The 13,614-nt window shown below is 37.3% G+C and overlaps 1 protein-coding gene across 1 annotated transcript in view; it reads right to left on the bottom strand.

Moving 5' to 3' along the window:
• Snx2 (sorting nexin 2) overlaps positions 1-13,614 on the bottom strand; it is a 63,644-nt gene that overhangs the window by 19,388 nt on the left and 30,642 nt on the right. Inside the window, exons 3-7 of the mRNA XM_005409303.2 lie at positions 11,836-11,999; positions 8,924-8,990; positions 8,485-8,528; positions 6,557-6,698; positions 1,410-1,488 (exon numbers count right to left, since the gene is read on the bottom strand). Coding sequence (XP_005409360.1) covers positions 1,410-1,488; positions 6,557-6,698; positions 8,485-8,528; positions 8,924-8,990; positions 11,836-11,999 — 496 coding nt within the window. The remainder of the gene's footprint in view (positions 1-1,409; positions 1,489-6,556; positions 6,699-8,484; positions 8,529-8,923; positions 8,991-11,835; positions 12,000-13,614) is intronic.

Below are 13,614 nucleotides of genomic sequence, written 5' to 3'. Positions count from 1 at the left end.
CTGAGCAACTTCACTGAAGATAACAATATGTAATATAACAACCATTGTTAATTTCCTATCTTATTTTGAAATTCTGTATCTATGGTTTTTATTGTTTTTTGGTTTTGTTGTTATTTTGGTTTTTTCTCTCTTTAAAATAAAAAAAAAGATGGCCAGGCGTGGTGGTGCACACCTGAAAACCCAGCAGCCTGCAGTCCCAGCACCTGTTAGGCTGGGGCAGGAGGATCTTTGTGAGTTTGAGGCCAGCCTGGGCTACAAAGTGAGTTCAAGACCAGCCTGAACTGCACAGTAGATCCTGTCTCAAAAAAAAACAAGAAAGAAAATTATGACAAAAAAATATGAAATTAGAGAATGTTTCAAATCTAAGTAATTATGTTATACTCTAAAAACTGGGCTTCGTAATAGTTTCTAATTTGTCTTCTCACATTTTAATAACAGCAAAGAAAGACAAATGTTAAGATTTGGGGAGTGGGTTTCTTCCCATCCATTCTCCTGTCAGTCTGCCATAATGAAGACAAGTCTTTAAAGCTATAGAAAATGGGTAGCATGTACTCTAAAGGAAGGTAGAAGAAAGAAAAATAGAGTATACATATTTTTTAAATATGTAGTCAATCCAAACAATAATATTTTTACATATTTGATCCAAAATTAAGTACATAAAAATGAGGACACATACTGTGTTTTCCACTATTTTAACAGTTGTATCAATTAATTTAGATGAACTGTAACTGGCTAAATTATTGAAAATAGTACATAAATATGGCATACATTCCTAAGAACCTAAATAATGCCAAAATGAGATTATTTTTATCTAAACCTTTTTTCTCCTTGTGCTGGGGATTGAGCCCTGGACTTTGTACCTGCCAGGCAAGTGCTCTATCATGAAGCTATGCTCCTAGCACTATTCAAACATTTTTATCCATTCTTTCCCCCCAATCATAACTTCCACCTGTCATTCTATCTTCAATTAACCCATATCATCTTTATATTCTTGCTGATAGTGTAATATACAAAACCAGGTGCTATTCTGTAGATAGACTATGAATGAAGACTAACAAAAACATGACAGGCTGGGCACGGTGGCACACGCCTGTAATCCTAGCACTGAGGAGGCAGAGGCAGGAGAATCATTGCGAGTTCAAGACCAGCCTGGGCTACAAAGTGAGCTCAAGGCCAGACTAACTGCATAGAGAGACCCTATCTCAAAAAGACAAAAATAAAAACAACAAAAGACAAATAGTATCTTGTTGCTGAAATAAGCAATTTGTAAAATAAATTTTAAAGCACTTTTATGGACCGTCACATGACACATTAAAAAAACTTAACTGTATCTGTGCCAAACAATGGCATTAGACTTGTATTACTGAATGAAAACCATGAGAGCAAAAACTTTTATTACCCAGAATTACCTTTCAAGAGCTGCTCTTCGTTTTTCTACAAACTCAGTGGATGATGAATCTTCTTTACCTACTTTGACCTTGGTCATACCTTTGAAGAAGTTGAATGAGAGTCATGATGATTGTATATTATTGTGAAACAGTCCTTTATAATCATTTCTTCAAAATTTAAAATATACTTCGTATTCAAACTTGACAAGAAAGAGCCAAGATCTTTAATTGTTATCTTACTAGAAAAGCAAACTACTTTGAGGAATGAAATTTCTTATGTTTATGGTTCTACTTGGTAAATAAATACTAACAACATAAAGAAGTTTAAGCAGAAGTTTAAGCAATGTTAGGTGTTTTGTTTTTGTTTTTCTTTTTGAGACAGGGTTTGCTATGCAGTTCAGGCTGGCCTCAAACTTGCAGCAATCCTCCTTCTCACCTCCTGAGTGCTGAATTACGGGGTGCAGCATCACGCCCAGTCAGCAGTGAAGTTTACATCGTTTCCTCACCTGTTGTATTTTATATTTCTGAGAAATTCAAAGCTTTTACATTTCAATGTGCAAAATGGAATTTTAAAATCAGTACCCTGAAGTTCAATTAACATTTTCACTTCTTTTTTTTTCTAGAGATACTGGGGGTCAAACAAGCCTTTGCACATGCTAGACAAGGGCTCTACCACTAAGCCACATGCTCAGGCCTAATATATTCATTTCTTATGAATAATTAAGGTTCTTTACTCTCAGAATGACAAAAAGAAAGATGTTTCCCTGCTGTAGACTCCAAGAGCATGATCTTGTTTACTTATCACACTCAGTCTTGTTTATTTTTTTCAATCATGGGCTCAAGTGATCCTCCTATCTAAGCCTCCCAAGTGCCTGGGACGGTGGCACACACCAGCATGCGTGGCATACAGCTGGCTTTATAACAGCGGAAAGAAGAAGCTCACTCATAGGGACACTTAGAACACTCCAACTTTTAAAAATAAAAATCATGTTTATCAGGTTGGGCGTAATCTTACCATGTGGGAGGTGCTGGGTTCAACTGCAACACCATAAAGGGGGAAAAAATTACATTAATGATTTTCTACTGGTGAATAATGTTAATAATACTATATTAACCTGTAGTTTTCCTTTTTCTTCCCACTATTTTTTCCTTCAAAAATGTATTGTGTGGTCAGACTGCTCTGAAACATGCCTCTAAATCCAGCACTTGGGAGCCTAAGCAAGAGGATCACAAGTTCAAGTCCTGCCTGCCTGGGTAACTAAGTGAAACCCTGTCTCCAAATAAAATACAAAAAGGGCTGGGGACCTAGCTGAGTATGGCAATGCCTCTGGGTGCAATGCCTCTAAGTATTCTATGGGAATAAAATGTTGACACATACTGTAACATACAAGAATCTTGAAAAAAAAATATTAAATAATATTAAGTGGAAAAAGCTTGTCACAAGGAACCATATACTATATTACATGACACCCTTTATATGAAATGTCCTGAAAAAGCAAATCTACAGAGAAAAGTAGTTAGAGATTACTGACCAGAGCTGGTGGAGAAAAGAGGGTTGGAATAGACAAAGGTTTCTTTTTGAGGTAATAATCTAAAACTGGCAATGCATAACAATTCTGAATGTACTAAAAGCCACTAAATTATAAACTTTAAATAGATGCATTTTATACATTAATTTTATCTTTTTTTTTTTTTTTTTTTTGGTTTTTCTCCGGGACCAGGAACCGAACTCACGACCTTGCGCTTGCCAGGCAGGCGCTTTTGCCGCTGAGCTAAATCCCCAGCCTAATTTTATCTTAATAAAGTCTAAAGACAGACTAGTACCAGCTGTGGTGGTGCACACCTACAATCACAGCACTTCGGAAGCTGAGGCAAGAGGAACGCCATGACTCCAAGGCCCAGCCTGGGCTGCGCGGAAGTTCAAGGCCAGCCTGGACTACAAAGCGAGACTCTGTCTCAAAATACCACTCCCCCACTCAAAAAAACCAGTTACCATGTCATTCTTCAGGTTCATCTATCTGGTGAATAATTAGCATACATTACCTTAATATTTTAACAAAATCCTATTAAAATATCGAAGTTTGAAAAGGAAAATGTCAGACAGCTTCATTTTTTCTTCACTAAAATAAGACCATCTACTCATGTTACTTTCTTTTTTTTTTTTTTATGGGTACCAGGAATTGCCACACAGGCGCTTATGCCGCTGAGCTATATCCCTGGCCCTACTCATGCTGCTTTCTCCAAGTAACCATTATGGAACCTGGAGAGGAAAAATACAAAACAAAAAACTTGGACTAAAACAACAAAATTAAAAAATTAAAAAAAACCTTGCACTAATGAATTAACTTGAATTTTTTCACCTGTTTTTCTTCTAACATTTTACATGCAATAGTGTTTAAGTCAGTAAAGTCTTACTGAGTGACAGTCATGTGCTGATGAAGAAGATTTTTCTTCCTTCAGTTGTAGTTACAGCTTCCCAGCAAGAAGCTACTACTTTACTACACCATGGCAGGCATGTGTTATTTGAAAAACACCACACAGGGCCTGGGATACAGCTCAGCAGCATAAGCGCTCGCCTGGCAAGCCTGAGGTCATGAGTTCAATTCCCAGTACCAAAAAAAAAAAAAAGAAAGAAAGAAAAATACCACACATATAAATACAAGGGCTGGCCGGGCATGCCAGCGCATACCTTTAAACCCAGCACTCTGGGGATGGAGGCAGGAGGATGATTTCAGGTTAGAGATCAGCCTGGGCTAAATAAGCAAGTTCAAGGCCAGCTTACACTACATAGTGAGATCTTGTCTCCAAAAAAAGGGCCTCCATTTTTAAAATTTTTCTTAGACAACGTATTCATTTTTTTGGTACCAGGAATTGAACTCAGGATGCTGCACTTGCCAGGCAGGTGCTGTGCCACTGAGCTATATTCCCAACCCATGTATTCATTTTTATGAAAATTATAAACGGCTGCTTCATTATTGGCTGGTTATTTTGAAGTTTAAAGATTAATTTGTCAACTGCTTTTAGAATTGTTCAAGAGTTTGAAGAAAACTGTTTTTCTTGGATTCATTTACATTATTTGACTATATTTCCCTAAAGTAATTATTATAAATATATACATATAAAAGTATGTATATATTTTACAAACACATACACTATATTACATGTAGCTACCTCAAATCCTTTTTGGAATTTGTAAGTAATTTTTAAACAATTTGATCCAATTTAAGTGTATTTTATACAATTTCTTTTTTTTAAGTTTTTTTTTCTCTTTTTCCTAATTCTTTTCAGAGGAACTGAGAACTGACCAGGAGCACTAATCAATGTGCCCTTCCTCTTTCTTAGAAACAGGTTTTGCTAAGTGGCCCAGCCTAGCCTAGAACTTCCTGAGTAGCTGTGATTCCAGTCACGCCCCACCATGCCTAACTACATTTTGTAACTAAGCCTTTATTACTGACACAACATTAAAATGAAGTAGGAAACGCAACTTAAATTCCTTATGTGGGTAGATCACTACTGCTCTCTCAGTCATCCGATAATCCCCTCCCCAATCAATAAATGCTTAAATTCTGGCTACCTTATGGCCTTTTGTTCCCCATGAACACCTCGTTACCCCAAATCCCTGCTGCTTGCTTAAAAAAAAAATGTCTTATGCAGGCAAGCTTTGATCAACTTTTTGGATAACACATAGCTAAGGGCCAAATACTTTTACATTCTAGAAAACTGTCAGTGTGCCAAAAATATGAAGTAATTATCCTCTAAGTGTGACTCAAATAAAATGGTACTCTAATGACCCTAGAAGGTTTCCACCCCGTGATTTGCAAATTTCACTCCCATGTTCAACATCTAAATCCTCAAGTGTTCAAAAATAAAACTTTTTCTCCCAGCACAGAGAGACTTTGCACGGGATGGTCTAAGAATGTCGTGACCTTTAAGGCCTGCACTACAGCCCCTACTCCGGGGGCAGAGGCCGGGGCTACATGGCGAGCCCCTGGGGAATGCTAGGCGTGGCCCTCCTCCTGAGGCTCACCCTGCGCCCAGCTGCTGAGCTTTCCTCCTTTTTTACCCCAGGATTAACTGGGTCGTGTATAGGGTTGTAAACCGGATGTGTGCTGGTGCTCGCCTATAATCCTAGCACTCGAGGCAGAAGCAGGAGGAGCACATATTGGAGCAGGCTGGCAACTTGGTCATTTAGCAAGACCCTGTCCCAAAATTTAAAAAAAAATTTTTTTAAATGCAGGAGATGTAGTTCACTGCTAAAGCCCCAGGTTAAATACCAAGTACAAAAAACCAAACAAAAAACAAAAAACAAAACAAAACAAAACAAAAAACCACCTTTTATCAATGCAGTTTGAAAAGGACCACATTTTCTTTATAGACTTCTTGTTCAGATGTCAGGTCCTTGTTCACCCAACAGCTAGCACTCTAGCTTGCATGGGTGTTGCACTGACCAGTTTACTGAAAAATACAACTTTTTAAAAAATATCAGATCACTGGTGTTAGTGTTGTAATCACGTTAAACCCACTTCCACTAAACCTCACAGGGCTACAGAAGGACAGTTTCTTAGTTAATGAATTCTACTTTCCAAACAATTAAGGCTACAGGTGGACACCTGGTATGGCGGCACATGCCTATAGTCCCAGCACTTGGGAGGCTGCGGCAGAAGGTTTGCTGTGAGTTTGAGACCAGCCTGGGCTACACAGTGAGTTTAGGGCCAGTTTGAACTACAAAGTGAGATCCTGTCTCAAAAATAAACAAATGAATAAATAAATAAAAGCTGCAGGTGGGATAAAATCTCATACAGAGATCTTTTCACATCTGCTATCTTGTGTATTTTTGTACTTAACACTGTACAGTTACTTTCACCTCTTAAAAACAGGAAAGATATGTTATGTAAATACTCTTTACAAGATCTGGCCATTTGGTACATAATCCAGCACAAATAAGCCAGGTAGTGATGGTAATAAAAATAGTTCTCTCAAAACTGCTATTAAAAAAAATTTAGGTACTTATTCTTTAATAGGTGATTACCATAAATGAAACACCTAAATTCTTCATTCCAAACACTGCAAGATGTGGGTAGTGAATGATTACGGAATCCACAGATTGATAAGGTTAGAACTGAATTAGTTACCAATAACAGAAATTAAATTTTTTGACTCATGCTTACCTACTATACTTTTTTCTGGAGCTGGTGGCACAATATAACCAACATGTAAATACTTGCTTGCTAATTTGCTGTGCAAGCCAAGAAAGTCACTGAATCTTCTTTTAACTGAAAATTCACTCTTACTGAACATGGAAAGAGAAGTCTACAAGAGAGATATTTTAAATTTTGAATAGTAAGCACTTATTTAGAAGTTAATGTTATTCATAATTATAAACATAACATACACACATATATGTACTGCTTTACTTTGCCAAGAATGCAGAGAATCTAATGCAGTATTACTGATTTTAACAATTAAAAACCCTAAATAATTACAGTTTTTGAAAGAAATTCAAGAGGACAGAAGATATCTGACTTATAACATTCTGTTTGCTCTGACAGGGTCTTGCTATGTAGTTCAGGATGGCCTCAAACTTTAGGTGATCCTCCCGGCTCAGCCTCCTGAGTGCTGGGATTATAGATGTATGTCACCCCTTCTTGCTGTTTTCTTGTATTTTTTTTTTTTTCTTTTTGAGACACGGTCTCACTCTGTAATTCAGCCTGGTTTTAAACTCACTATGTAGCCCAGGCTAGTCTCAACCTCAGTGATCTTCCTGCCTCAGTCTCCTGAATGCTTGGATTATAAGTGTGCACCACCACACCTGTCATGCTTTGTTCTGTTCTTAACTTATCTGTAATACCATATGAATCTAAAATCTTTACCTATGACCAGATCTCCTTTTGCACTTCAGTCTAATATTCCAAAATTATGAATCTCCTGTTATATAAATCAAACTGGCACCTCAAAATGCACTTCAGTTTTTACCAAACAGGAGCTCCATAAATGAATACTTCTAGCCGGGTGTAATGGCACATGCATGTAATCCCAGCACTCAGGAGGCAGAGGCAGAAGGACTGCTGTGAGTTCAAGGCCAGCCTGGACTACACAGTGAGATCAAGACCATCCTGGACTACGTAGCAAGACCATGTTTCAAAAAAAACCCCAAACAAACCACTTCTCTGTGCTGTGTACTAGCACAACTCAGTGCTTCCGCCAGAATCTGACACCACGGCAGGACATTTCATAACAGCCTGCTTCACAACCTGACAAATCAGCCCATCTGCACTGTTCCTCCCCGCCTCCCCGTCTGGCTACACAAGTATGAAGTTTCTCTAACTCAGTACCTTAGCACACTCTTCCTCTTTCCTTAACCTAGGTCCTACCAATTCTACCTCCTACGTAAGAAGGCACTTACTTTGCTCACTTCTGGAACCACTGCCTTAGTATCAACTGTTACTTTTTATAATTAGTACTGCTGCAACAAACACTGTTTCTGGATTTGAAGGCCTACATCCCTTTATCATAATGGTCTCTTAACTGTACCAATCTGGACCTGTACCTTGCCCCTCTCAATTCATACTGTAGCCAGAAAGAACTTTCTGAAACAAAAATCTCAGTGTCTCACTCCTGTATGAACATTTTTAATAGCATTCCATTATATTTAAGATGAAACTCAAACTCCTTAATGTGGCTGGTCATAACACAATAGAAGGTCATGGCCAAAAACTTCTATCATGAACTACCACTTACAGACCCTAGAAACTATGCTCTCTTGAAGTAGCTTTTACAAGCAAATCCTCTGACCTGGAACAAGCATTCTGCGCCTTCCTTCTGGCTTCTCCTAAATCACTTCTTTCACCTTTGCCTTGGCTTAGACACTGCTTTCCCCAAGAAGCCTTTCAAGACCCTCAGGTCTACATGAAATCTTTTCCTATACTCAAAGAGAACACTGTACTAAAGGAAAACACAACATGACAACAACTTTTTAGCAATCTTTGCAAAATGGTAACCTTTATAAAGACAGTGTAACTTCCACTTTAATCATGGTCACATCCTCTACCATACCTAGGGAGGGACCAGTATTTCACTGAAGGAGCAGAAGGCTCACCTTTGTTGTTACTCTGTATGCCATGTACGCATTCATGCCATCACCTGTAAAAGTAAACAATACCATTAGCAATCGTATTTTAAAAAACAAATTACTAGGTACAAATTCTCTATGAATGGGATCATTATGTATATCTAAAATGTACCAATAAAATCTGACTGAAGAGGAAAAAAAATACAAAGTACTATTTTTTTTTTTGAGACAGGGTCTCACTATGCAGTTCAGGCTGACCGTGAGCTCACTTTGTAGCCCAGGCTGGTCCTGAACTTGCAACAATCCTCCTGCCTCAGCCTCCCAAGTGCTGGGATTACAGGTGTGTGCCACCAAGTCTGGCCACAAAGTACTATTTTAAAATGTAATGATGCATTTATTGGGAGAAAAAACAGGACATAATAATTAATCAAAAAGAAGTACAAAGTATAGTAAATATTTTACTCACCAACTTTCTCTGGATCTGACACACCAATTTCTATATCAAAAATATCTCCGTTTGCTTCTTCTTCAATCTAGAAAAGTATACATATTTTTGGTGTTAAGAGAAGATTCCAATTAATACTATCATAATACAGACAACTAAAATTTGTACCACCTGTCTTTTACCAGGGTCACTGCCACAACAATTTATGTATGTATGTATGTCTTTTTTTGAGGCAGGGTCTTGCTTTGCAGCACAGGCTGGCCTTGAACAACTTTGTAGCCTAGGCTGGTTTTGAACTCACAACAATCCTCCTGCCTCACCCTTCCCAGTGCTGGGATTACAGGCGTGTGCCACCACACTTGGCTCAACAAATAATTTAAATATCCACTCACTACTCCATTTTTCTAAAACAGTATTCACATATCTTAACTACGCAAACAAAACAAAGCAATAAATAAATGACCGTTTGGACAAATAAAAAAATCTGTCTTACTCAGAGCTCCTCAAATATAGAAAAACTGTTTCAGCATTCTGTATACTAAATCTTTACTTTCTGGTTCCATATACTGAATCTTTAGATTCATATTAAAATAATTCCTTAATTATTTTTAATATCATTTTTCAAAGTTTGTATCTCTAATCTTGAATAATTAGGAAGCAGCACTACTTTCACCAGTGCCATCTTACATACTTGCAGAAATTATTACCTGAAATCCACCTTAGCACAATGTATCAAAATACTTAATAAATACACATTCTCCCTAACATCAGTGAAGTACTACAAAGCTCTAGTTAAAAGAGCAGTAAAGCTGGGCATGGCAATCCAAGTCCATGCCTATAATTTCAGTACTCTAGAAAGCTTAGGCAAAAGGATCTCAAGTTTAAGCCCAGCCTGGGCAATTTAGTGAGACCTGTCTCAAAACAGCAACAACAAGAGAAAAAGGTGAGAGAAGTGTAAAACCCATTAGACCACAAAGAAGTCCTTTTGAATGTTATTATCAAAACAAAACTCAAATGGCAAATCTGCAGGAAGGCTTGGTTAATTCAAGAAACTTTAGAAATTACTATAAACTACAAATTTTTCAAGGAAATAATATAGTCTAAGACAATGACTAACCTATTTTTCAAAGGCTGACATCTTGTAGACTTTCTTCCTTTCTCTCTATTTTTTGGCATTAACTGGGGACTAAACTCAAGGAGTGCCAAGCTACAATTCCTAACCCTTTACCTTTGAGACAAAGTCTCCCCAGTCTTTTTTCACACATCCCCAACTTGACGTGCCCCGGCCAGGGAGTGTAGTGACAGCCACCTCCCCTAAACAAGGTTGGCTTTGAATTTATGATTCTCTTGCCTTAGACTGCTAGAAAGTTGGAATTACAGGCATGTTCAACATGCCCAGCCAGACGTATGAAAAGAAACATTTCTGAATCATAGCATACAGAAAAGTGAACAAATTCTAAGTGCACAGGTCAACAAACTTTCACAAAGTGAACACATCTTTATAGCCAGAACCAAGATAAAAACCACTACGAGTACAGCCCAGGAAGCCTCCTTACGTGTCCTCCCATCACAACATAACTTTACCAACATATTCATTATCCTGACTTCTAGCACTCTTCATTAGCTCTATCTTTGCTTAAAGTTTGTCTCATGGAATCATACAGTGAGTACTCATGTGTCTTGTTTCTTTCCTTTAACATGTTTGTGAAATTATCTATATATTTGTATGTGGTTGTTACTGTTTAATGATCTATTTCTATACAAATGCCCTGGGGATTTCTGTTTAAGTTTAGGGTCTCACAATGTAGTTCAGGCTGGCTTTGAACTCATGGCAAATCTACTGCCTCAGCCTCTTGAGTGTTAGGAATACAAGCATGTTCCTGACTGTTGGGAATATAGTTGGATGATCTTTACATTTATAATTCTGCCACTTAAAAAATAACCTCTAGAACTAGAGATTTAACCCAGTGATCAAGTGCTTGCTTAGAATACCTGAGGCCCTGGGTTCCAAAACAAAAACCTCCATATCCCATTATGACTTTTTCTTGTCAAACGCACCTTATCAAAAATTACTGCATGCCTATAAACCCAGTACTCAGGAGGCTGAAGCAGGAGGATCTCTAAGCTCAAGGCCAGCTTGGCTACATAGAGACCTTCTCTCAAAAACAAAAAAAAAGAATGTATCTTTAACTGAATGTTATGGTTTGCATCTAGATGTCCCCCACAAAGCCTTCATGTAGTCTTGGGAGCAGGTTCTAGAGTTTATGATCGATCCATGGTCCAATGCTGGGATTATGGGTGTGAGTGTTGCACCCGCCCACGGATGGACAGCCTGTATACAATATATGGCAGGGAAAGAGACTTGCTCCTGCACTCTTCCCTTTTTGCTTTTGTTGTTCTTGCTGTCTTCCCACCATAAACTGTTTGCCCTCTGCAATGCCACTCTGCCTTGGAGCGAGCAGAGTATGGAGTGAAACCTCCACAGGCTGTGAGTTAAATACACTTTTCCTCCCTTAATTTAGGCAGCAGGTATTTTGTTTCAGCAGCAAGAAAAAACTAACCAAGACACTGACTTATAGCAATTCCAACCTGGGAAATCTCATAATGGACATACTAACTGTAAGATCATAAATGACAAACTCCTGGACTTAAGAAGTTAAGTAATACATAGTAAGTTCAAAGCCAGCCTGTACTACAAAGCAAGACCCTGTTTCAAAAATAAATAATAATAGTAACAATATAAGTAAAATGCCCAGGTCACTAGACTAAACCATGCTAGAAACAGAAGTGAAGTATTTTGATTTCTTTAGTCTGATAGCCTTTTCCCAAAGTACCTGAACGGGTTTGATTAGGAATGACCAACAGAAGAGTAATGCGTGGGGAACAAGCACAATGTTTACATATTAATTTAGAATATAAACACTCTTCCACACCTCTTCTCTGGACCTGTCAAAGATCACAGGAGCTGACACACTCTTGGATTCCATTCTAGGAGCAATGAGTGTAGTAGGGGTGACAGGTGTGACTGCAGGAGAAGACTCCGAGGACAGGATAGGGTCCCTTTCTGGGCTGTCCAAAGAAACTTCTTCTGTGGCTTCTGGATGTAAATTAAACAAGTTAATTAAGGAAATTGCAAGAAACTACTGATACTCTATAGAGCAGTTAATGAATTATAAAAGGTTTTATACTACCCACAAAACCAAAATAATGTCAATTAAAAATTATCATTAGAAAAGAGTTGTAGGAATCCTCCTTCAGCTGTTTATCAAAACTTAAAAACCAACAGGAACGTCACTGCTTTTAGGAAGAATCATACTAAATCAGATTCATTATCTATACTACTGTAGTTATCTACGCTAGGAGAAAAGCAGTGATGGGGATAATTTTGCATTCATTTGTAATTGTAATATGCATGACACCTGCTTCCCAGAACTACCCTAATTGTATTAAAAGTTTGTTATGGAAAAGCCACACAGCAAACTAAAGCAATTAAATGACAAAGACTGAATACACAAATATGGTAGAAGGCAAAAAAGTGTTTAGATTTTAATTTAAAATGCTCATTCACTTGGAAAATCTAAAATTGAATATATTTCAAATCAATAAAATGAATGCCTACAGGCTATGTAATACTGAACTAAATACAATGGAAAAACACAAAGAAATGAAAAAAAATCATACCTGCCCTCAGGGAGTTTATAATCTAGTTGGGGAAACAAGACATGTGGAATGTTAAGTAATTATAAAAGACTTAAGAGAACAGTAAGAATGTTACATTTATTGCTACATGAACTACAGAACAAACACTATTTTGAGTAGAGACAGGAGATAATACTTCAGGCGGAGGAAAATCAGGAATAGTTTGTGAAACTGATTTGAAAGGATTTAGACAGAGAAAAACAAGGAGAAAGGTCCCTGAAAATACAGTCGTAACTAACTGAAAATTACAATCAGTGACCATAATGTAAATCACAGTTCTGCTAGCTTGTAGAATTAGTTCCCGGGAAAATTAAGGAACAATGATTAGGGTAACATAGTATCAGATTCTAACCTGAGGTTCTTAGATTCCTAAGGGTTTGGGAAAAAATGGTAGCCAGACATTTTAGCTTTAATACCTCAGAAAGTACAGGAGTAATGGTATACTTATATGAAATATGTTTGCACAGGTTGACATGTTATCAAACTATTCTTACTGGTTACCTAATGTTGAAGAGATCGTTGGCATGGATCTCTTTATATTTTCATATTAAAAGAAAAAATGATTAATAACTAAAATTTTTCAAACTATAGTTATCAGAGGAGAAAAAATCTGACACTTATAGATGACCCTAATATAACAAATGCTATGTATCACTTTATTCTATGAAGATTGCTGGTATTTATTATTCAAAGAAATAAAAACAAATGAGAAAGTAAAAAAGCCATATATTAAAGCTAAAAGGCATGAGATCTTTAATCTACAAATAAGCAAAAGTAACAAGCTTAAAATTCACAGCAAATAAAAAGCCAAAGAAGCACTGTTACTGCAACACAGACCCAAAAAAACAAAACAATAAAAAACCTGAGATAATTAACTGTACTGAATTATCAGTACAGAAAACATCATTTTACATCTTCAATTACATCTTACTTTACTGATACCAGATTTTGTGTTTCCTGCACTAAAAAAGCTGCTGTACAGATGGTTTAAGATCTCAAGGTAGGTAAGAGTA

This window comes from Chinchilla lanigera, unplaced genomic scaffold (assembly GCF_000276665.1).
Source record: "Chinchilla lanigera isolate Chin_1 unplaced genomic scaffold, ChiLan1.0 scaffold00120, whole genome shotgun sequence".
Classification (NCBI taxonomy): Eukaryota; Metazoa; Chordata; class Mammalia; order Rodentia; family Chinchillidae; genus Chinchilla; species Chinchilla lanigera.
This window is presented reverse-complemented; position numbering and strand designations above follow the sequence as displayed.